Raw genomic sequence first — 25,956 nt, 5'->3', positions numbered from 1 at the left:
GGTTCAGCATCACCAGCTCTAAGTGTTCAGCAATCACGAGGCTGTTGATTACACCGCTTCGTGCTCGTTCTGCTAAGCCTTTCGGCTTCACTCAGTTAATTTTCCCAGTCTTCCTCCGCAGCTTACAGCAGCTAGGGTTGCCCGTCTTCGCAAAATGAAAGCTGGGACTCCTGCAGATCCCGGGCTTTACAGAAAGAAGAAATAATCACTATCAGAAATTTCACGATCCAAGTCTCAGGAGTTATCATTACCACGTATTTTTGGCGCTCTAATGGGCAGGCATTTTCACTGGTGAAGTCAGCGAAGAGGATTTATTAAAGCACTCTTCTTATTGGAGAAAAAGGTTCTGGCATTTACTTTTCAAAAAGCTGTAGTTTCAAATTCGACACTTTAGGCCCTTTCCTGCCAACTCCAGTTAAAAGAGCAAGTCCGCCTGGCCCCAAAGCTGGTAGCTGTTCTAACCACATCATGTATTTTGCGAGCTACTTCCAGTTACCAAAACAACCTCCCCTGGTTGCAAAGCTCTTCTCTGCAGCAAGTACAAACAGGATTTCAAGAATCACAGCAGTAGGTAAGCAATTTTTTCCACACCAATAAGTAAGCTCAGCATTTCAAAGAGCAAGTCACCTGAGATGCTCTTATCAAATATGGGCGGCTCCTCTACATGTTAATTATGTAATGCAATTTTCTTTATTTTAGGAAAGCACTAAGCAAATGCAAACCTTGCCAATCGATCATGATGCATTGTTTGCATTGTAATGGCTTGACTGGAGAACGAGGATTGTGTGCTAAGCAGCGCACAGACGTATCACCAGTCCCTGCCACAAAGAGCTTGCAACCTGAGCAAGTCAAGGAAAGGTGGGGATGCAGAATGGAGAAAGAAGCAGTTCCTGAATGGTCCCACAGGGCCAATCCTGGCTCATTATTTCTGAGTGCAACATCCCACCCACTGCAGCGTATTAATGAGTCATCTAATTTAGCTGGCCCACAAGCCCCCATTTCCTAGGGTCATTAACGAGCTCTGCATCTTCTCACAACCAGAGCCTTGGGGAGAACCACCTCAAAACACCCCACAAACTAAATTGTCTTGGCTAATAAACAGCAAAACGCAGTAGAGAGAATCTGAATGCCTGCACGCAAGGTCAAGTCACGGTGACAAAGCCAAGAAGCCTCTCCTCCAAAATGCCACCGACTTCACCAAACTCATCTCCTTTTCACAAGCTAGAATAGGGAAGTGTGAAACAGGGATGCAACTGGAAAAGGTCCCCTGGTATCACAGGGACCAAGCCCTGTGAGCCCAAGTCCTACGGGAGCTGAGCTCTTCACAGCTGCACCACGCAGCCTCAGCAGGACCTACCCCAGCTCTGCTGCCAGAGGAATGGGTTCCAGCCTCGATCGCAACCTGTGCAACTATTTTCAGTACCTTAATTATTTTAGTCTTCAAATTAAGACACTTGAAAAAGTATTCGATTTTCCAGAAGAATTGCCTTTGGAAAGCCAGACCTCTTTTAAGCTATCTCAAGAAAGGCAGAGCATGAAAGCAGAACTGAAGCGTCCCGAATCACTAGTCACTACTGAAAAACACAGCCTAGTTGTCTGCATTCTCAGGGACTGTAAAGTTGCAAGCATGAAACTACCAGATGGTGAAATTAAAAAGACTATATTAAGACAGCATCCAGACAATATGCAAAGCGCTTATATTGAAACTATTATTAACTTCAAAAATACAGGTTAGAGTTCTGCAATTAGAAGTAACTACAGAAGAAACATCCAAAAGCTCATGTAATCCTTTAATAAAAGGCTCAGCAGGCTGTAAACATCCTGCCGGAATCGAAGATTATTATTGAAAATAAAATGAATGGTTTGGAAAACAACTATCAATCCAGCACAGGAACAATTTATAAACTCCCCTCCTCAGCCTTCAACAAAATACTGCCTGGCCAAGGCGTTTCAGGGCAGATAAAAGAAACAAACTAACTACAAGGAATGGTAGCCGCTTTCCTTTGGGAGATCCTGCTGTGCCCTCATGCAATCTTGCATCTAAATCATCAATTGATGCACTCCAAAAGACAGGAATCAGGCTGTATGGAGCCCCACGGATAGTGGGGCTGACAGGAGTCTCCATGGAATGTGGTACCATGAATTGCTCTAAAAGCAGACAGCTCTGCAAGCTCTTCACCTCGTCGGACTCCTGACCAAGCATCCAGAAGCCTTGGAGATCCAGGAAGCTCCATGGAAGTTGGTGGCACTAAGCTCCAGCCAGAGCCTGGACTGTGGGGTTTGAGCTGTTCCATCATGGAAAAGACTATTCTGGCAAGGTTCAGGTCTCCTTCTGTGCATAAACTTGTTTGAGTTTTGGGTTTTTTTTAAAATGATGTCAGGATTCTATATATATTTCCACATGATCTTGCATAACGATTTTTTAATAAGAAATTAAATGGATATTCTAGTGACTTCCATATTACTCTGTTGTTCACGTGGTTCCTTCAGGCATTTTCGCAACTTAATGAGCACTCTCAAATACATCTATCTGCTCCTTTTGCCACTGGAATCAGGAATAAACAGAAGGCTGATTTTTACAGAGAAGACAACTGTGTAATCATTCAGCTAAGGGTCAAATTCTTCCTGAACATACACAAATTCACCTCCCAATGACTCTTTTTTCTTAATGAAAGTAAACAGTGTTGGCAGTGTTGTACACATACACATGCAACAAACAGAAAAGAAATTCCAGAGGCTTCGAGAAATTACACTGAAAGGCAAAAAATGTGGCCCTCCTTTGAGCATAGGCCTCATTGCACTTTTGTTTTTCAAAACACACTTTAAAAAGAAAGGGGGGGCGGGGGGGGGGGGGAGGAAGAATTCAAAATATGTAGTGCTCACTTGGGCAGGAACTTACCTTGCCAAACTGTTCAAAGTATTGCTTTACGTCTTCCACTACTGTATTAGCCGATAATCCACCTACAAATATTTTCTTTGTTCTTGTGACCATCTGTAAGAAATTACAAGACAAGCATACGGTTTAACCAGATTATTTCAAACAATATGTAGAAAAAAGAAATATTCTTCAGATGCCATCCCTTACCCAGTTAATGAGAATATTTCTTTACAAAAGCAATTCAGATTCTATTTGATTAGATACTTCTTTTTTGATTTGTCTTGTTTTGTTTTTATTTGAGAAATGGCTGAGCAAATGCACTCAATAACAACTCTAGCCCCCGGATATTTTTTTTTAATAAATGATTTTTATTGTGCTTCGCAATGCAAATATAAGTGGAAAAGGAGTCCAAGTGTCGTATCCTTATAGCTACCGTCTCAAAAAAGATGTGCCATCCCCCTCCCCCCCCGCCCTTTTTTCCTAAGGACAGAGTGCAGGCTCTTTGGCAGACAAAAGGTAACTACATCAAATAGATGTGTCATTAAGTTTCTATGGGTCAGTTTAAAAGGAATTTACTTGCGCAGTTAATTTAAATATAATCCAACAATGAAAGACAGAAGTGCTACCGATGCAGTCCTCTAGCTGCCACAAACCACGCTTCAGCTGAAACTCTCACAGTATTACCGTCCACCAGGGGCTGGGTCAGGCCCTTCCGAAACCCCTTCATATTCCCCAAGACCCCAGCAGAGCACCCAGCTCTTCTTGCTGACCCACATGCACCTGAGTTTGGTCCACACAAGGTGAGGGGATGATGCTGGACTCCCTACAGAGAACGTACTATCAGATAACCCATTATCCATAACCTATAATCCTTTGATGGGCAGGATCCAGCCTGGGGATGCAAACCCCAACGGTGGCAGGGGAAGCTGGTGTCTTTGGTGGGCCGATCCCAAACCACTTGACCCTTGTGGGTCACCTTAAATCAAGGCAGATCCAGGACAACGTTGTCAGCATGCTCCAAAGGGGCAGGCATCATCCCCGTACGCTTGGACAGAGGGGAAATGCCCCAGCGTACAGCAGGCAATGCCCTTACAACTGGAGACAACTAATTAGCAACCTACCCCACCACATACAGATGTTTTAAAGCCAGCACTGCATGTTAACTCAAGAAACCAACAAACACATTAATGAGAAATTTGCGCATTAAAATGCCCGAGTTTGTTTTCTGTATGAAACTGGCTGAAGCAGCCAGCTTACAGAGGCTGAAGGGAAAAAAATGCCCCGTAACTCCAGGACCAGGACTCGCCCGGTTAAATAATGTTCAGCAAATGCTGAAGCTATGCAAAGGGAACAACGGCGGGCAGTCGGCCGGAGACACGACTGCTGCAGCTCCTCAATGCAGAGCCTGGATTTTTCTCTACTTTTTTTATTTTTTCCACTGAAGATGAGATGCATTTTAAGATAGCTGCTGAAGGTCGCAAGGTGCAGCCCAGCGCGTTCTCGGGGGCTGCCTGGGGAGTCACCGCACTCGGGCGGCAGCTCGGCCACCCCATCGCGCCAGGGACTCCCCCCCCACGCCACGAGACCCCGTCCCACACATCAGACCCACTGAGAGCGACGGTGCTCCCAAAACTGGCATCGGCCCAGCCGGGCTTTGCTACGCAAGTAGAGCCACGGTGACAAGCCATGCTGTGCGGCTGCGGGCAAAGCCTTCGCAGAACTGAGACGCTGAACAAAAAGCTTGGAGTAGCCCCAAATTCTCTCAGTGCAGAACAAATTAAACATCACTCCTGTCTCCACTGCCATTCAAATTAACCAGGGTAGATATTTCCCTCCATCGGCCCCTAACCATGCTTTACAGAGCTCCACTACTTTTTTTTTTTTAAAGTTAGGAAGAAAAGAGAGGAAAAAAACAGTGTAAAAATTCAATTATTTTTTCCTGGCTGCAATCTAGGACTCCGAAATTGAAGCCCAAGCATATATTTTTCTGTAGAAAATTGTCATTTACAAATAAAGAATTGGCTAAAGCCGACTTGTAACTAAAGGATTTTGCAGGGCTGTCAAGAGCCCTCTGCCTGCCAGCATCTGATTTAAGATCAGGCCAAGCTTCTGTTGTCATACAAAAGAGAGAGGAAAGCAATTATTCTAAAGCAATATTTGAAATTATCATCATTTTTATATTTGACCAAGAAAGAAAGAAAGAAAAAGAGGGCTACTTCTTTTAGAAGCAAGATTGAAGGTTAGAGAGAAAAAAGAAAAAAAAAAAAGACTACTTTGTTTCAATAGCTTCAGTCAAAGAAAATATTGGTAATGACAAGCAAATTCACAACATTTTAATGCCTAGAGATGTGTTGCGAGCTGGGAAATGGTTTCAGAAATCAGCTCTTTGGTACAAAAGTGAAGCACAAAATTAAGTCTGCTTTTACAATCTACGTTTTCCTGAAGAGACTGTTCAATTGCTTTGTTACACGTATTCCCCTCAGCAAAAGAACAGAAGTAATGCGTAGCCTTAGCAATTTCTCCTATGCTGACGTGCCTCAACAGAGGCATTTGTTGCTTTCCCTTCACCCACGGCACGAGGTACCAACGTGCCCCCAGACCGGCCACGGGCTCGGTCAGGAGTCACTTCCTCGCCTCCCCCATCTGACACAACCCCACGATCACCAGCGGCCGCGGTCGTGACAGAGGCACAGGTTTGGAAGCCAGCTTTCTCCCTGAAAAGATCCGGATCCCTGTAAAGATCACGGAGCTGAACGAATGAAGCCCGCTTGCCACAGTGCCACGACGGGCATCCCGCAGCCGGCGACGCGGCCAGCACCGCGCTCAGCCTCAGGGAGCCCCAGCAGATGGGAGTTGCCGTTTCTGCTGGAAGCACCCATTTCTTTCTCAAACATTAATGCCGGGTAAACTGCTGTACGCAAGTTGACTTGTCTGTGCTAGTACAGCCTCACCAGTTTTCAATTATTAGATAACTGCAGTGGGACTCAGACCAACTGGAAACAAAGCGTCCAACTCCTGCTCTAACCTGCAAATCCTCTCTCATTAGCCAAGCGGACGAGTTACGAGGCAAGGCTTCACCACGGTAAAAACCGCGGAGCACTGTGGTCCTGCTCTCGGGGCTGCCAGGCAGCAGAACAGAGCTTTGCACCGGACCCAGAGACTCAGAGCGCACACTGTTCGCCTAATAGCTAACAGCCAAAGGTTTGCAAACATGTTAGCCAAACATGACGGAGCATTCAAAAGACATTAAAAAAAAAAAAGTATTCACTAACTCAGGGATTTTACTACACCAGGGACACCTGTGTAGATCAGCCACTGAATCACCAATAAAAAAGATTTTAAAGCACATCAAATTGCCAGGACCAGGCACATTGACAGACAAATTCTGAGAAAACTGACATTAACTAGAAAGTGCCCAAAACTCTCATTGCTAATGGCTGTGAGGGCACAGGAGGAGACCGCCTTACTTCTCACGAAGTACCCTCAGCAGGAGACAGGGCACCAACACCGACAGGCTTCTGGTTCACCCCAGTGAGTGATGTTCTTACTATCTGATACAATATTCTCCACCATCACCTCCCCAGATCCGTGCTTGTTTCAGGGAGGAAAAACAAAGGGTTAAAAAGTATTTAATGAAGTACACTTAGTGCCGTTTAGTAAACATTAAAGATGACAAATGATCAGAGGCACAAGGAACTGAGCCAACTGCAGAGTTTCTCTTTTAAAAATTAGAGTATTTTTAAATCAAAATTTCTCATTTGGCTCAGAGAATAAATCAGCATATCTTTAAACAAATTAAAAAAAAAATCTACAATTTTAGAAAAACATTTCTGTATCTATCCAAGAAAAACCACATTATAAATTTTTTTTTATTATTATAACAGAAAGCCCAAAACCTAGGAGGCCCCAGCCTGAAGTCCCTCAAATGACAGTCACTGAGGTTCTTTATCTTTTCCTGCGAGTAAATTTAGAATCTGCTTTCTGAAGGTTGCTTACAATGGGGGCACTCCCAGAAACAGCAAAAGGGAGTCACCTGTAGTGATTTTGGGTTCGGTCCCTCAGACAGCAGCTCCATCTGCTCTTTGCCTGGGGTGGGAACAGCAGTGTTTGGGTAATAGGAGGTGATTTGTGTGAATCAATCACAAATCCATGTTTTATGAATGACTCCAAGAGGTCTGGGTCACTCAGAAACCACAATACTTCCAGCTTCATGTCTTTGTTTTTAATTTGCAGTATAATATATCTATCACTCACTACTGCAGGGCTCTGCAAAATGTAGATATTAAATGGTTTTGGAGCTTTTGTATACTGAAGGTGTCTCTCTCTCGCTGCAGAAGGAATTGACAGGGGAGAGTTAGATCTAACGTTGGTTATAAAGTCCGTTAATTGTAAGTACCTGCAGAATTGCTTTGTTTGTATACTGTGTTAGTGTTGCAGTTAATCAAAACACATGTGCCTACTACTGCGAAGAGTCATTCAAGGTTACCATCTCTTTATTGGCTTGGCTTTTGAAAAATACATTCACCTTTGTGTTCTGAAACTAAGCAAACACTTCAGGTGATGCAGAAGCAGGAAAAAGCCACCTTGCTTCAGCAGCAAGACAAGTCTTCTGATTTTATGCCATTTTTTGCAAGGTTAAGGTTGTAATTAGATCAGTTTGGGGCATATCAGGTGAATCTTCTCTAAACAACAGGCTGAAGATGCAGTCTCTGAAAACAAAAATCCTGTCCCACTCAAACATGTCAGTACAGTATGTGAGCTAAAACCAGCCAACTCGGGTAAAACGAAGGAACTGCAGTTCTGCAAAGTTAGAGCCTCCAGTTCGGCATCCGTTAATATCCTTGCATACTCAGGTACCGACTCTGTTCTTTGTTTTCTTGGTGTTTCCTCCCCACGCACACTGAAACTGTCTTATTATCATGACTATTAAAAATGAATAAAGGGGATTTTAAGCTCATAAAATATTTTTGCAGAATTCCCAGAATTTCAAAATCTCAAGCAACAAGTATCCACTGCTCTTTTCAGATGAGCCAAGGCCCAGTCTATGTTTAACACAGGAGTTACATATTTGACTTTAGGGTAATGGTTTTAAGTGTCACTTCCCTACCGTTCCTTATGCAGCCTTTTTTTGCTGTTCCCCCTCCCAGCTTTAGTGAAGAGCTCCTGGCTTAGGAGGCACAGAGATGACGAGGTTGGAAAGGATGAGCACTTACATCCATTAGCACAGAGAGGAGACCGAGTGTGCCACTGGCAGGTCTCGTTGCACAAATGCATGTGCTTTGAAACTGGGTTATCCAAAGGTGCAGGTCAGTTAAAAATGACCTGGGCAAATGTAGATGGCAGCAGAGTCAGAAATACCGGGATATTCTGCATGCCATCACATCTTTGCTAGAAACATCTTTGCTTTCTAAATGTGCAGCTGCTCTCTAAAAGCAAGAGGCAGAGACAGACGCTGAAGCAAACCAGGCTGAAGCAAACCAACACACACGAGGCTCAAAGAACACCCTGGAAACCGGTGCGTGAACTCTGGTGCACGTCCGTGTGGAATTCATTAAGGCTCTGCATCCTCAACTTCTCATTGTGGTGGAAGTGGACTAGAGTACTAATAGTGAATCTGCATCGCAAATTGCTGAAATTAGCATTAATTTCAGATTAAACTAATTATGCAGATATAACTGTTTTCCAGAGCACTTTCCTCTTTCTTGTACGATAGCACGTATGTGTGGGTGCACGTGTATTCCAGCTTGCTCACCTAATCTGCAGTTTGACATTTCGTCATTTCGAATGTATCCACCTTCTAAATAGGTTTATAATTGGAAAAATCATCTTTGGTATATATGCTGAACTGCATTTTATACCCCCATTGTGTTGTACATTCAAACTACAGCATTATCTCTAATTAAAAACAACAATAACTCATGTAATAGGGGAAGTGATCTTGTTAACTAAATTGCTAGGCTTCTTTGGCAGAGCACAAACCATAAGCAAGAATTCTCCAGGTTTTTTTTTGCCCCCGGGATCCTCACAGCAAGTTCCAAAAAGCTATTAAAAAACAAACCGAAACATGATGCAAAGCCCACGATGAAAAAGGCAACATTTATTGAAAGCTGCCAACCTTTCTGCATTCACCAAATAAGAGAACGCTCCAGGAACTGTCCCCTTCCCCAACACTACCGCACGGTTGACAAACAATGGAGACATTTTGCGGAGCACTGTGTACCATCAGCTAGCAAATATTAGACTCTCAAGCTCCACAACCGCAAGAGGAACGCAATCCTGTGCAAAGGCAGCATGGCTCTATGTGCCACGTACAACATGCTTAGGTATTCAAAATAGGATTTCAGCAAGACTTAAACACTGCAAATACCTTGTGCCTGACCCCTGTGTAAGCTAGTGTCATCCTGTGAGAACCGACTCAAGCTATAGAAAGGTATGCAGGAATGAAAGAGCTCTTTAATCCAAGCAAGCGGCAGAGATTCCCAGTGGGGTAAATCAGTTCCCTTGATTTCTGTGGAAAATACAGATGTGTTGTATTCTCCCAATCCATTCATAAATGAAACTGTTAACTTAGTCCCTGCTGTATTCCTAGTTTTTGGCTGTCTTTGGTTTTCCTGTTAACTTTGGGAGGGTCAGGTTTTGGCTGGTGTTTTATTTTTCTCCCTCGATGACTATGGTATCAGCAGGAGGCAGAACACACAAAGTGATTTTTATATGACAGATTGAATTGGCAGCAATCACCAAGCCATCCTTGGAGTTTCACAAGCAAATTTGGCCTGGGTCCAGCAGAGCCCTTCCTGGTCATTCTCCTGACTACGACCAAATTTAACTCTCTCGTTTGCCCCCCCTCCCCCCGCGGGAGGACCAGCCCCTTATTCACTTATTATTATGGCCTTTATTCAAGGCAGCCCTTCATGGGCCACAGCCATCCCCCCAGGAAGGGGCCCTCCCCAGCAGAAGGAGTTGCTGTCTGGGCAGGAGCATCCCGTACCCCCCCCTCAGCACCCTGCGAACCAGCCCCTGCTCTCCAGGCACAGCAACGTGTTTATGTGCACCACCACCAAGAGCTCCCTTCATGGGAGATCCAATCTCCTGAAAATTAGCCCCAGCTGTGAGAGCTCAGCATTTTTTGGAGCAAAATCTGGCTTCAAGCTTCATATCAAAAGATACAGTAAAATTCACCAGAGCCAGACTTCACACCCTCCAGAGAACAGGAATAGATCACAGCCCCACAGCCTCGCTATAACCAGTTATATCATATCCCTTAGGGCTGCTCCCTTCCACTGCGCTCTAGTTAACTCTTTTATGGGTCACAGAAGCAAGGTTCAGAGGCAGGAAGAGGGGAGCAGAGAGAAAACCTATTTAAATCCCCCCCAGTTGCTTTAGCTTCTCATGCACGGTACGGTAAGGAAGGTAACTCTAAACATTCGCTGAGTGCAGACAACTTACCTAACATGCCTGCCTGATTACTGTTCAGCAGTGCTTAAAAATTGCATTAATAAGTTTAAAGATGATTATTTTTAAAGGAATACATCTCAGGACCACAAATGGAGATCGCTGCCCAATGTGACTATGTACTAGGGGCGGGATTTTTGCAATGCGCATGTAATGTAGGGACAAAGGTCCCAGTGGGAAGCAATTAAGACTCTGCTCCTAAATCTACAGGCTACTGGCAAAACTTCACCTTGCACAGGCACAGAGAGAGAGAGACAGAGAGCGCATTCTGCCCAGGGACCTCACATTCAAAGGCATGGCAGCAATATTTGATGGCAACACAGCATTAACTGACCATCACAACATTAATCAATTCCTTTGCTTGTATTATACTATCTTCCGGAAAGAAACATCATGTGCCATATCCAAAATACAGCCAGAAAATCTGTGTCCTCCAACAGGACATACAATTGTGAAAGAACACGTTTACAAGGGCATGTTCAAGGTCGATTTGGAGTTAAGGCTCTACAGGTGAAGCAGGGTGGACTAAAGTGGATCAAAGTGGGAAACCAACCTAAGTGGCTTCCCAAAACATACCCCAAGTCCTCATTTTTTAATCTGGAACAATACAAGGAGAAGGCAACCAGCCGTCTCTGTTTTCCCAATGCCAGGAGGGGCATGCAGCAAGACAGACACTGCATGGAGGCTCGACATAGCAGTGAGCGACATTTTCTTCCACCAAAGAGCAGGCTGCCCCCCGTACAGGCTGCACTGTTGCAGATCTGCTGAAAGCAGAGATTTGTGCGGGGCTTCCACAATGAAGAGCGGCTGAGGGCCTGCCCCAGAGGACAGCTGGTCACAAAGGCCAACAACTTCAAAAGCTGTGTGCCTGGAGTTGGACGCCAAAATCCATACCGAGGCACTGAAGTGGCCTAATTTTTCCAGGTCCTGCAGCTCCCATTGACTCAAAACCCTCATCCAAGAGTCTTCACGGTATTTTTGTGATTTAAGTGATATCAACCCTATTAAAAACTATAAATCTCTTAAGAGCAAAAGCAGTAGGCAAAATTGAGTAAGCACCTTCGATTGCTGCCGTATTTGCACACAGCTGCAGTTGCTGCCCGAAGCGTCACCAACTCCCGGTTGCTGCAGGCACAAGGGGAGACATTCCCACCGGCCAACCTCCAGCCAAACGGCTTGTGGAAGCTCAGGCAGAGTCACATTCGACCAAGAGCTGCTGCCCACTAACCCAACTACTTGGGTTGCCCAGGCCCGTGAAGTCACACTGCCACACCACGGCTGTCAGCTAGGAGCCAAAACACGGCTCCTGCACAGGCCTCTTCCATCAGTAGGCACTGCGGCTCTACAAACTGTCACAGGGCAAGGGGACACGTTCTCACCCTATGGGCAAACACTGACTTTTCCTTCTTTGGCCGCTCCACACTTACCTCTACAGTTAGGACAGCACGCACCGGCAGGTGCACTGTTCGGCCAGCCATACCTTTTAGCATGCGAGCGGCTCGCTCTGTCAATATGCCCAATAGCACGTGGTTCTGCAGCTAGAATGGCTTTTATGGTGCTGTCAATGAACCTTTCTTTAAGCACGCACTTAGAAAAAGGAGAAGGAAGAAATGTATTTGGAGGTTTAACACGGTGTTTAACAAAATCCAATACCACAGTCCAATTTGGAGACTAAGAAAAGTACACATTCTGTAAGAGTTTATAAATTCTTCCAACTCCAAACACTGAGGTCACTCCAAAAAAAGTTTATTGCCTCTACAGTGCTGAACGCATGACATAATTTAAATACTTCTAAGTTAGTATCAACTAATTTTTCATGATAACCCTGTCAAATCAGTGATGAGAGCTCTCTGTTAAGATTCTAGATAATGTTCTGCTAAAACAAGAAAAATTCAGAGGAAGGGAAAAGAAATGTATAAAGCAATTTACCTCCCTCCCAACATACTCGAGATGATTTCTCTGAAAAGAACAAATGGAAAACTTTAACCCTTAGCCTTGATTAATTTCATCTACATAATATAGATGCACATGGCAATCAGTTACTGATGAGCAAGTTTTACTTCATCTGCTGAGTCAAGCTAATGTCTATGCAACACGCTGCTTGGCTTTTTCACAAGGGTGATCTTTTCCTCTGATGCGAGACCACTGAAATCTTGCAAAATGTCCACAGTTGCCTATTACAGCTGTTGAAATGCTTTCACAATTTTATGAAATGCCGCATTTTCTTTTATCCTCTTCCCCCACACAAATGGGTTGGTGAATTGCAAGAATTACAATACTCCCACCTTCATCTCACAAAAGAAAGATGTTTCCCTTTCCAGGGAGGGAACCCACCAGCCATTATGAAAGCAACATAGTTGTCGCTCTAAAGCAGATCAAATAACCCTTGACTAGGAATAAAAGGGCCCCCGAGGAGCAGCATCGAGAATGAAGAGTGGAAGCAAGACAAGAGAAAACATTCATACTTTTTCCAAAGGAAGGCAGCACCTTACAGCTACAAGAGCTTGTCTCCCTTGTGTGATGTTTACTCACTTATTGACCACAGGGCAAGTCATTCTAGTCTCCATAGGGCTGATGTATCAAAGAGTCTTGGGAGAAACTCAGCTGGAGACTGCAGGGCTCAGCATTTAAGCATACATTTTAACTCGCAGCATTTGTGGAAGCCTCATTAGGTTGAGTGCGTTGCACAATCGAGTGCATGTGCCTTGATTTCCATGAAAAGAAGAACAAAAATATATCCCCACAGCTCAATGGAGCCTGTGAGGCTTCACTCATTAAATGTCTAACCCGCTGAAAGTCTGATTTGAAGATGCTGGAATAGTGCAAGATATTGTTACTGACATTATTGTTATTAAAGGAAGAATAAAAAAATATTATTCCTAGCTAGGAAGGTCATACCAAACTACCAAGCAAGAGATAAATCAGCCAAGGTCTCCAAAAAAAGACATTATTTCTCCTTTACTCCAACATCTTAATGTGCATGACTTTTTTTGTGCTGGAAATATATTTCTATAAATCCTCCTCTACAGAAAGCTTTGCTTTCAGAAGGGGAAAAGTAGCAGATAAAATACTACCCATCAAAATGAACTCAAGTCTCTAGTAACATAACTAAATGTGTAATGTTACAGATGTTTTATAGCCAGGATGTCGGATCCATTTAGATCATTTTTACAAACCCAGCAAGAAATATCTCCCCAACGCTGGAAACCATGCTAACAGGTCTCGGACCAATTGTTTATCCAAACAAAGATGCCATCAGGGAACAACAATAACTACCGACCAAAACTTGGAGGGCTCATTTCTCAGCTGTGTACCATCAAGACTGAGAGCCAGAAAAGGATGCCAGGCTGAAAGAGGAGCTAGCATTAAGACACAGGAGCAGGAAAGGGGGTAAGTGTAAGAAAAAGTAGCAACGGAGTAGGGGAGGATTACCACTAAAAACAAAACAAAAGCAGTAAGGACCAACGGCAATCGCTACGCCCCTGAGAGCACGGGAGAAAGAGCACGTATCTGCAGACCCTGCTTCCACTCCCAGTGCACGGCTGTTTTCTTTTCCAGGCTCCAAGTCCCCCAAGAGCACCACCAAGAAACCGTTCCGTAGCTGACAGAAGACTAAATAGATGGCAACCACCTTGTTTTTGGAGAGTGCTCCTCTTCCGAAGCAGATCATTACCACCAGCCCACGCAGCAGGGCTGGGCGCTGGTGGTGTGAACTACCCGGGAGTAACAGCGAGGCTTCAGCTCTCCCGGTACCCATCACACACACTTTTTCCTAAGACCACCCTGCAACACTCCTAATGCTTTCAGGTGCCAACCACACCTCATCTGGTGGCAAACACAGTATCACCAGTGTGCTTAAACGGCCTCATCTGGCACCAACACAAACTCTGCCTGCAAAGGGCTTTCATTCCCATCAGTTCAGTGGCTTCTGCTGCTCCACCTCGGCAGGACCCAGACCTCCTCCACACAGAGGGACCCCACAGCCAGCACACCCCAGCACAAAGCCTCTGAAGAACTAGATGCAAAAAGTAGTCCTTCTCCAGGAGTAAATAAGTAGATCCAACTCCAGCTGCTGCCAAGGAAAACCAAAGAAAAACGAGGGACAACTTGATCAGCCTCAAACTTTACATAGCTGTTGTTGCACAATGGCAGCAGAACCAAAATGGCTCATTTATCCACAGCACACTGAACCCCAGAGCTAACGTACTTCTTCCGTTCATTAGAGTAAGGAAACCAATGACCCGCTGCCCTTCTACTACTATCACCACTAAAGCAAACAGATCCCTGTTTTCTACACCTGCAAGTCCTGCCAAGACCAAGGCGTGCAGACACACCGTGAAACCACTACGTGCAACACAGCCCAACGCGCCGCCAGCGCACCAGCAAACACCGGCAGTGGAGCAAGCAAGGACTTCGGCACGGCTGCGAGGGCTTGCGCTGCACCGCTGCCTCTTGCCAAACGCAAACCCATCATCCACCTCCAACACATGCCTGGGAAATCATTAGTGCGCCACATTAATAGCTATTACGTTACATGCACGCACATTGTCTGCGCACATGCTGCCTGCCCAGGCTGAAGGCACACTTTGACTGACGTATAGTTTTACTTTCAAAGCCCATTAGCAAGTGGTACCCAACACTGAAAGATTTATTACCCAGAATGATAACTGCCTCATGCTGCTTTGTTTGTTAATTGTGACTAGCTTTGCCTTCAGAAGGGTAGGAGCCTAATAAATCAGTTATCTCCAGGAAGAATTTATTTAAAGCTGTTAACATTGTAAACCCGAGTACTTGGCAAGAGATTCTGCAAAAACGGATGTGTTTATACACTGGCATTTGGATGGCAGAACACACAGTGTGACTCAGCACCCAGCCTTTAGCGAGACCATCTCTAAGCAAGACCTTGATGGGTTCGGGCGGATTTTTGTCCACCAGAACAGACCAACTCTCACGCTTGTTTCTCACCTCCTATGTGGGGCTGTGCTGGGATAACCAGAACCGCGCACCACCGGCCTTGGGCTTACAGCACGCCAACCCCCCACAGCGGCTCAGGGGACTTACAAAAGCAAGAGGGAGGGAACTAAGCCTGTCTCAACATCAGGCACATGTAGCTAAGCTCGGGCTCACCCTCAGCCCCCCAGCAGACACAGCGAGGCGCGCTGCCAAGCTCTGTGCTACTCATCAGGTTGGAACCACGGTACGATTGATCCTCAGGATGGCCCCATCACAGCTCCCTGTCCAAAGCAAGGATGTAGGGGAAAGAAATGCATGACACGGAAGTGGAGGCTCTGGGACAGGAGGCAGAGAGCCAGCAAACCACGCCAGAGCTCACAAAGACTCTCTGCTCCCTCTTGGCCAAGCATGCAAACCATCCGAACATCTCACCAGGCAAAGCCTCCAGCTCTGAGCCCACCTGACCCCAGGCATCTCGCTTCAGAGACAGGTTCACCCACTCTCTGTTAAAGACCAGCAAGAATGAACTCCTTGCAAATCATGACATCAAAACCACAGGTATTTTTGCGCTGTGCCTCTCTCTTCTCGAACACGAGGCTCCCCTTGCTCCAGCACTCACAAAATTTGGTTCAGATAGCAGATTAAAATAAAATTGTTGTCATGTTGACAGTCCTGTCATTTTTTTTTCTCCCTAGGGCTGCAAGACCTGCAGAGCTCGAAGAAATCACTGAATTGTGGCATTTTGGTCACTAGCTTAGCCTCCTACCTACTGAAGGATCAGAAGAGGGGCTGCTGGTTTCTTCCTTCCCCACCAAGGCTCAGCAGCACAGCGCTGTGCTGTATAGGTGCCTTACTGGCTCCCAGGGCAACGCCTGCTACGATGAAGGGACTCATTCTTACCTGATCTATAATACCAACAGGTCTCTAATAATAATGATGTTACTGAAAATAAGCATTTGACTGGAAATACACTCCTTCCCCATCTTCCCCAGTACAAGAACTCTGCCAATATCAAAGACTATCACAGCTCAATGCACTTACAGACTTGAAAGTACCTAGATCATTACAACGCTGCCAAAAATCTCACGTAAAAAGGCCAAGTCACTGAGATGACGGGATTTCCAGGTCTGGCAGGACGTGAAAAGCTGGGACAACTTCCCATGAACAGCCACTTGGGTAGTTTGACTCAAGCCAAATCTAAATGCCATTAACACCTGCCTCCTGCCTCATACATGGGGATTGAGCTTGAAGACCTCTAGAGCTAGCTCCTGCAATTTGAGCTTAAACCGTACTGCAGGAGAAGAGATATTCAGAGGATACGGTACCGGGAGGAAAACAGCAACAACCTTGCCAGCAGGTCACCTGTCAAGAGGCAGATGTGCTGTTGGCACTGGAGAAACCTACCTCAGCTTGAAGTATCAAACTGCACACAAACTGACCACCACTGCCTGGCTGTCTACAGGGTGGTGGGAGATTTCATTCCTCCCAAGGAATCACGAGGTCTGTAACTACACTGGAAATTTTAACATCAGAGTAGAAGCTCCGTGCCTCGACATGCATAGCCAGACACAGGGCTAAAGACCACTCCAATATTTCTAAGAAATAACCTATGAACCACTTGAGCATCTATAAGCTACACACACGGTGCCATACAGCAGAATAGTTCATACAGGTTAACAACAAAATCTTTCATAGAGGTTTACATCCCATCTCTCCAGCCTCGTATCTTTAAAGTAATATAAAGTATGTAAATGAGCTGTCCAGACTGAATTAACACAGGGGAAATGTCTTCCTTTTACGTGAAGGCTAACATCATCAAAATAAGGAGGTCATCACAAGCTGCACCCACAGCCACATGAAGGCAGCAGTACATCAGGACCAATTCCCTCCTGTTCTCCAAAAGAACTTACAGCCCTCATGCAACACCCAAGAACTTTATGGCAGCCAGACACCTTTCTTGCCTCTTTTTGATAGTGACTTGCCATCCATTTTTATGAACCGTGGGCTGCCAGTCTTTCCAGCTCCAAAGTTCTGCCCTGAAGGCAAATACGCTGCCAGCTGTGGCAAGGTTTTGATGGATCTTCTCCAGGAAGAAGGGGAGAAGAGAAAGCAAAGGGGTTGCAGGTTTGAAAATTTCAGGTTATATATTCAGCTCAAGTTCAGCAATCCTTCATCCATTGTTAAATCACAGACCACATGCTGAGAGTTAAAGACTTATATAGGACTCCAGGGACTAATCGAGGAATGATTTCAGCTTCTAACTGTGCTCTAACCAGGCACTTAGGATGCAAAGCACAAGTTTGCGATACTATTGTACACTGCATCAAAATGACTTTTTGATACATTTTTGCAAATAACTAATAAGGAAGGGAAAAAAAAACAGCACCCTGGCATTTAGCATAATTCTTCCCCTCCATCCCCCATCCTTATATTCATATTTGTGACAAACAGCCTCTGTCTTCAATTAGGTCTACTTTATACATGCATGAAGCCCCCAAAATATGAAAGAGCTTTTATGCAACACCAGATTATCTAATGTGCACATATTCTCCAAAAGAGTGCTTTTAAAATACCTAGTCACAGAGAAGGGAAAAAAAAACCCATTCCATTCAGTAAGAGAGAAAGAGGGGGAAAAAAAAACACATAAAAGCTGCAAAAAAGAAACTGAATGCATTTTTATATTAAGCAATCAAGTGCTGTCACACATTGAAAACACAAAGCATTGGAAGTTTAAGTGGGCATACACTAAGGGCCTTACCATGGGACACACTTTTTCAGCAATACAGAAAGCACTCCCTTATCAACGTAGCACAGTAAGAAGCAGGATCTCTGCCTATTTAAAAAAAAAACCAGAGAAATAACTTCTCTTGACAGCCTGACAGCTGACATTCTTAACTGAAAAAGCTATGTGCCAAGAATTATCAGGCCTGGCTTTTCTCTCCCTGATAGATGACAGAGCAAAAAACAACAACGGCCACACACATCTCATAAATCACAACTTTTATTGAATGCCTCGCCACATAATAGCAACAGTCAAACTGAATAAAGACGCTTTTCAGTGCTCATCTGTAAAATACTGGGGGAGAATAGAGATCATTTCTAGCACTAACAGCCTATCCCAGATAGAACAGGTATTAATATCAGTGTCACCATATTTCTTATAGAGTTACCTGAAGAGTTTGGAAGGTTTTTTAATCTTTCATTGTTTTTTTTAAAAAGCACAAAAGAGAAGAATGCAGAGAAGAAAACCAGAAATTAAGTGCATGAGGGACAGAGGTAGAAGGAAAAGACCGAAAGCTCTGAATAGGTGAACAGAACAGTCCTACTGCTGACAGTAATGTCTGTACTGAGAAATAAAATCTGGCCTTCAGGATAAAGTCAGTCCACAGAGACACAACCACTTGTTGCAGGAACTGCTATCATGTGCCTGGGTTTTTCTCTCTGAAGCACAAGGAATATGCGTACAGACTTTTAGGAACTGAAGAGACAGGTGAACAGAGAATATGTGCATGCTAGATTAGGAGAAAGCAAAGGTGGCAGCCCCAATCAAGAAAAATTAGCATGATCTCCCAAGTCAATTAAGTGGAAGACTGAAATGACACTAAAAGGAGTGGGACTGCAGATGAATACTAGATGGACCAGGAAAGGGGAAGGAGGAAGCAAAAGATAACTTCCTAAAATAGAAACTTGTATCTGACAGGTCCTGATTTAAGAGAGCAGCCCCCTGACTACAGCATCAGCCTGAAAAAGCAAAGTCCTTCTGACATTATCTGTCAGGGCATCTCCCAAGTGAAAAAGCTCTCTAGGACCAGTGCTGTACCTCATAAAACATCAAAGACAACACATCTCCCAATCCCAAAAGGGAATTTCTGGGCACTCTGGAAGACGAGAAGCTTTATTAATGGCCCTTTATAGAAAGATATGGACTAGAGCAGGTCAAATTTCTTTCTGGCAAAGCCCTGTGGGCTTGGGGTTTTTTTTTGGTTTTTGATGTTTTCTTTTCTTCCAAGAAAAAATGTCATTCTTTACAAGAAACTTCGTAGGTAAGTAACAATAAAAGAAAATCCCATAATTTTTTGAAGAAGGAAAAAAGGAAGAGGATGACTAACTTCTGCAACCAGCTGCAGGTTAAATACATTTCAGCTTTGGGATCCTCCGTGCAGACAACAGCTGAGCAGCAACTTGTTGGACGCCATCCGAAGGAGGGCAACTCACCAAAGATGAAGGAGATAGTTAAAGCTAACTCCTCTTAAAAAGCAAGGTACATTGGCTACAGTAGCCCTTTACAACATACAAAAAATAGTTCCAGGTTTAAAGATATGAAATACTGGTGCTGGGGTTTTTTTATTACATTTTAGTATCAGCTATGAAATGTCCATTCCTAGAGCAGTTCAATTTTGCCCTTTGACAATGGTCTGACTTTCAAAAGTTTCCACATTTGATGGTGAAAGTACCTTACCAGAAACCATAAAGATTAGCTTTATTACCCAGTGCATTGCCCCTCTAGGGACATCGAGTGTAAAATCTAGTAAATATGTTAACTACCAGCAACATAGGACCACAGTGACACCAGCACAGTCTGATTATTCTGGATATACCTCAGACGATACATTATTGACAGCACTAATACCTACTTTGTTCACTTTTCAGCAGGCACTCTAGACATCACCAGAACTGTGCTCCTGCTTCGGTCTCGGGTGCGGGGAACAACTGCGACATTAGTGTCAGGCTGCATTTCACAAACAGGATGCTACATCTATCAATTCCTATTGCATGCAGAAGATGAAAACGCTTTATATCCCCCTCTAATAAAACATGTGCTGCAACTTTCATGGCAAGGGGACTGTGATTTGCGACTGGCTGAACCAAAGAGCACTTGGATTTGTTGAGTCACCTCCAACTGCATAAATTCCACCACCAGTGACTGGTTCCATTAAGAAGGAAAAAAAATAAAAATCTACTTTTATCTGAAGTAGTGAAATATCAATAGTACCTTTCATCTAAATAGAGGCACTTAACTTTTTGATTTCAAGAAAATCCTAAAAACACATTTAAATCTCCCTGTAATAGAAAATTTCTAATACAATCTTTCCAGCACATAAACCAAAGAAAGCAGAGGGGCATTTGTATATTAAATCAATTACCAGAACTTCCCTTCACCCAAGCTAATTAAAATTTCATGTGATCCACACCAATAATAGTATAGAGGATCACAGCTAGTGTTTTCAAAGTAAAATAACAAAATAAAAATACAAGTGGATCTTGGTCTGCAACCCTACTGCTACAAGACAAAAATAGACACCCAGCTCCTACTGAAATTCAAGTCAGTGCAAGTTTGACACCTAACTCCTTTGAAATTTTAAACTTGAGCATAATTTCAGAGTGCCTCAACCCACTAGACCAGAATCTACAATTCCCACAACAATAAGGAGCCTCCAAGGACCCATGGCCAGGTTTATGCAAGTAATCTGGGTTCCAGGACTCTTCCAAGTCTTTTTTTCTTTCTTGTATTAGGATTTAAGTGGCTGTAATATACACAAGCACAAAATATTTTCTAATAAGTGAAAGTCTGACAGAAGAGTCTGCTCAAGGCTTTGCAGGAACAAGAAGAATCAGCTCAGGCAGAAGATCACGGAGGTTTACCTGGCTTCTCCTCAATGGTAAGTCCACAGAGGCACATCCCTTTGACATTTGGAAGGGTCTGGCATGCTTGCTGAAACCTGATGACTTGTATTACAGTACCACGAGATCAATCAGGCTTATAAAGAAGTGACAAGGTTCCTTCGATGGCAGAAGGAAACACAAGGTCAGTGGTGGCCATGACAAAGGACCGGCACTCACGGGTCAGCAACGGGACAGATGCTGCACCCTCGGTGCTCAGCCTTCACTCCATCACCAGGCAGGTATTTCCCTGACGCATTAGTGCTGTCGTGCAACTCGGGAAGGAATCCGCTGATCACCAAGTGACACTGGCAATGCGGTATCTGTTATCCACTGGTCACCAGTAAGGAGAAATCCTCAAGCCTGACAAAGTCAGCTGTCTTCCAGTCTGACTGAAAATGTTTACAAAGAAAGCAACCACAAACCAGTCGCCAAGTCCACAGGGTTTGAGGGTATGGAAAAACACGAGCTGAACCTGCAGTACAGCAGATGCAACTTAGATACGAGGGAAAACTTGTTAAATTATAAGATTACTCAGAGAGACTGGGAGACCACTTCAAGTCTCTCAGACCAAGCCGTACAAACACCTATTAGTTTGATGTTGTTATAACCGATCTGACCTTTTCTGTGACTTCCGAAACAAACTTCCAGCACAACATGAGGCAGAACATAGGTGCGTCCCCCACCGAGGAGACGGCCGCAGGAGCTACGAGAAGGCTGTGCACCCGGCAGGTGCTCCGCAGCTCCAGCCATGGCTTCCCACCACCTGCGGCTTTGGCTCAGGAAACCCGGTTAGTGCAACGCGGGTCCCCGACAGGCTGCACGTCCCCCCTGCCCTCGCTGGAGCCCCCGCACAGCGCTAGCCCACGGGCAAGTGGGGGCAATCACTCCCAGGAAATATCAGACCTTCTGCACAAAAGACAGACCGCGGTCCCCTTACAGTTTGCAAGGTTTTCAGCACAGGATGTCCCAACACGTTATTACAGCTCCTCACCACCTGACTGGTACAACCTGGTGATAAGCTAACGGTGGGCATCTGGCTTCACTCCTCCTGTATTTGTCACGCTTCGACAGGGAGCGCAACGAATGACTTGTTTGGTTTTCTCCTGCACCCCAGCTTTACTTGGTGTGGGCCCATCCCACAGTGACTTCTGCAAGCTGCCCGGAGAAGTCTTCAACTGGGACACTGAACCAGTTCTGTGTTTTCTCAAACCAGAGGCCCTGACCTCAAATTTTATTAAGAGCAAAACCCTTTCTGCGTCTGTTTCCAATATTATCTTTTTTGAGAAAACAGACTGAGCATATGTTCCTGGGGCTTTTGCCCACATGGTGGGTGGGTGTTACGATAAACTTCTATGCAAGATGGCTACCAAACGTGTCTAAATACCTACGGTGAGGGCTGGCTGGTTTGTTTGTTTTGTGAAGTTCAGGATTTGGCCACTATCAAAGTTCATGAAACAATTTCCAGGCTAAATCTGAGCCCAAATTCCCAAGCGAGTTCTTTTTCCCTACAGCAGTCCCAAAGTTACAAAAGGCACAGCATTCCTCTCCATGCCTTGTTCCAGCACCCCAACATCATCAAGGCAGTGCGGCCACAAACATGGTGACCATGGTGCACCCCAGCATTTGCTGCTTTTCAACTGCACAGCAGAAACAATTCATGAAAGTTATGCCACGTACTGGAAGATATGCAGAAAGACATTGTGAAAAGTGCTTTTATTTCTTTCAGAGAAGCATAAGAAGGCAAAGGGAGGGGGTGGGGATTTTGTTTCCAATATCCATCTGCTCCTGCTGCTGTTCTGCATGTAAAATCACACTTTTGAATTTGTGACATCCTGCCTGGTTGCTGTGGAAATAGCTATGCCGTCACCAGCAAAGGCCAGTTCCTTCAGTTTGGAAAGGAGCAGCAACAAAGATAATGTGTGCACTTAAGTGTTGCTCTTGAACAACCAACCAGCCAACAAGCCTAGATAAGGGGAAAAAATTAAGAGAGAAAATGATGACCAGAGCAGATTTGCCTCTAAACCAAATGTTTTCTAAGTTTCCCAGGAACGCATTAGCATTTCTTTAATTTCCAGTGTTTTTTCTTTGTTCCATTAAAAACTACAAAATCCATCATTAACAAAAATTCAAAAATGTCTCTGTTCACTAAGCGCGTAGCCATAAACATCAGCATGTATTGTATTATTTCTAATCGGCTTCATGGGTAGGAGATATTTGTCTAAAGTGCTGCATCATTCTTTCTATACAAGGGCCCCATTACCAGACTGTACTTATTTGCAAGTCAAATTATGATGCCACTATTTGAATACATTTTCAAACCCCCAAAAAACAAGCCAGTACTTTAGGCTATCCACAGCTAACTCAATCTGACAACCATAGCATTGAAGCCTGCCAGTGCCGATTGACTGGTTGGATATATTTAGGCACAGGAGGGGAGAAAGGGGGAAGGGAGCAGTCAGGTTACTGAATTCAAGTATACTGTTAGTAACCAAAAATAACAAGCACTGATTCAGCTACATCACTCAGAACAGGTTCAGCTCTATCACGTAGAATCCAGCTAATGGAGAATTTACTACCACAAGGGCAATGCCAAAAAAGACACATAACACATTCAGAAGAGCAACTAGGGAATCTGCACCCTGGGTTTACAATATATACAATGAAGTGGTCATTCCTCTCTTGCATCCATCTTCTAAAATTGCCTGAATAAAGAAGAAAGCATGAAATCGGAATGTCAAAAATTTTCTTCTTTTTTTAGCAAGGAACAAACGAGTATTGCATATACAGGTATGTATATGCATATATAATACATATGTATATAATACATATATCTCTTATATAGTCTGATGCCCCTTCTCTCTCAACTCCCATCCTTGTTCAAAACACTTACTTTGAGAGGGAAAGTGCCACTAGCTTAGGAAAAGACCCTCTCCAGCATTAAAGGACAACATGCAAAGTGTATTTGAAGAGCTGGATTCAATCTTTTCTGCTCCCTTCTCTGAAGTGCTATGCTAAACCTTGGAAAGTGAACTGTATTTACACATGGAAATCAAAAACACACAGAGGCAAAATATCCGTGACATATCTTCAGTTTAAAAGGGGGGAAAACAGGGCCTGTGTGTTTGTTTGTTTAACTAAACTCTACAGGCATCCAGAATGTCACAGGAGGCTTTTCTCAGGTCTGCTGCAGGACCCCTGGAGACACGCTCTGGGTTCCCTCACACCAACACAAAGCGGTGGGGAGCTCTCACAACACGCGAGCAAGGGGGCAAACGTAAAACCACGGCAATGAGACGTTAGTCACTGTCCTTCCAGGCTTGGTCCCCTAGGTTGACCAGCCTAGTCCTAGAAAGGGCTTACAAAGCAGGATTTCAAGCTCTGAAGGATTTGCATTTGCTGATAATGAGGTCCAGAAGTCGACAGACAGCTTTAAGGTATAGACAGGCAAGCTGAAAAGCTTTTAAAAGCTGCAAGAGATTATTTGACTACCTGCCCCAGCACATAAGGGAGGTCCACAGGAGCTGAGCTCTAAATACCCGAGATTCCAATTAAGTGCCCTACCAACAACATACCACATCTTTTCTGGAATGAAAGACGGACAAGGAAAATACAAAACAAACACCTTCTCCATTTAACAGGAAAAGCATGCATTTCTCAATCCAAAAAACACAGGGCAGCTTGTTATGTTTTCAGAACAGTGATGCAGCCTTAAAATTTTAAGGTTTTGTTTAAGAAAAGAGAACCTTTAAACGTAAGGAGAATCAGGCACCAGAACCTTAATTTATCAATTAGACGCCATCTGTGGATTGTGTTCCTTGAAATAATTGTTGAATTTGACAATGCACTGCTGCTTTACAAAGTTTCTGCCAGCCTTGCTACCATTTAATTAAATTTCTGCACTTAACTTTGATTGCACTGAAAGCACTGCTGGTTTCTGCCGATTGAGTCCCTTAGCCACCTGCTGTGTTAGAACTAACCATGTTTCCACAGTTATATCAAAAATTATGGTTTTTTATTTTTAGTCTTTGTCTTTTTCAGTCTTCACCAAAATGAAAAATAATAATAATAAAACCCCCAATGATTCTAGCATGCTAAAGCCATAATACCCAATATGCAAAGAAGCAGCAACTTTCATGTCTCCCAACAAAAGCTAGATGCTTCCCTTTTTGTTTTCCACTATGAAACAAGTGTCAGGGCATGACGGCTTAATGTGCTGTGTTTTGCTTAAACAAAACGAGCTTCCTGTGCCTCCTCATTATATTTGTATACATCTCTTGTATTTATATCTAGAGATAAAGGCAAACATACTAGTAATTTACATACATAAATATTGCACACACAAATAAAGATCAAGCTGTCATTCTCTCTTTAACCCACAGCACAGTTTGGGAAATAGAACTTCAATAATGTCAACTTAGCAGAATGAAGAGCCCTAAAAGCCTACAAATACCATCAAACATACAACTTGCTGCTGTGAGTAACCCCACCATAAAGAGAAGCCAGGCTGTCAGATCTACCCTTGCTGAGTAGTAAGTACCTCACCCAACACATAGGACGAGAGCTCCCAAGCAATCACCGCTCAGCTCATCACAAAATGCACTCATTTCTGGATCTGTGCTTGAATACTGTAATAAACAAATGACTTCTGCAACTGCTCTGCTCTAGGGGGTTTAATCCTACAGACATCCTAGGCAGCCTTGCCATGGCACAGCAATGTAAGGCACCCCTCAGGGGCGCTGCCTCTTCCAGAGGTAAAAGGTGATTTAAGCGTATTTAATTGGTGCAGGTTCACCCTGGGAAAAAAAAAAATGTAGGAAAGTAATGGTATGCTTGCCCATCTTCTCAGCTATTATCATTGCTGTGTCAGCCTCCCTCTCTCCCCCTTCTAATTTCTTATTTGTTGTATCAATGGGAGGGATAAAACACAAGAATTGAGGCAGGTGGAAACTCCGGTTTCTCCTCCCACCCTTCTGACTGTTAAAATGGGAAAAGCGTTTCCTCAACCCTGA

At 44.1% G+C, this 25,956-nt stretch overlaps 1 protein-coding gene across 33 annotated transcripts in view; it reads right to left on the bottom strand.

Annotated features, from left to right (window-relative positions):
• MSI2 (musashi RNA binding protein 2) overlaps positions 1-25,956 on the bottom strand; it is a 259,898-nt gene that overhangs the window by 168,929 nt on the left and 65,013 nt on the right. For 31 of the 33 annotated variants that reach the window (XR_011326024.1, XR_011326025.1, XR_011326026.1 and 28 more), the window contains one exon: positions 2,900-2,992. The exons of the other annotated variants lie outside the window; for them this stretch is intronic. Coding sequence is in view for 28 of the 31 variants with exons in the window: in XM_069790885.1 (XP_069646986.1) it covers positions 2,900-2,992 (93 nt within the window). In the remaining 3 variants the exon portion in view is untranslated. The remainder of the gene's footprint in view (positions 1-2,899; positions 2,993-25,956) is intronic. 33 annotated transcript variants of the gene reach the window in all.

The sequence above is a fragment of the Haliaeetus albicilla genome, chromosome 9 (assembly GCF_947461875.1).
Source record: "Haliaeetus albicilla chromosome 9, bHalAlb1.1, whole genome shotgun sequence".
Taxonomy (NCBI): Eukaryota; Metazoa; Chordata; class Aves; order Accipitriformes; family Accipitridae; genus Haliaeetus; species Haliaeetus albicilla.
Note: the sequence above shows the minus strand (reverse complement) of the source record. Positions and strands in the feature narration are given on the sequence as shown.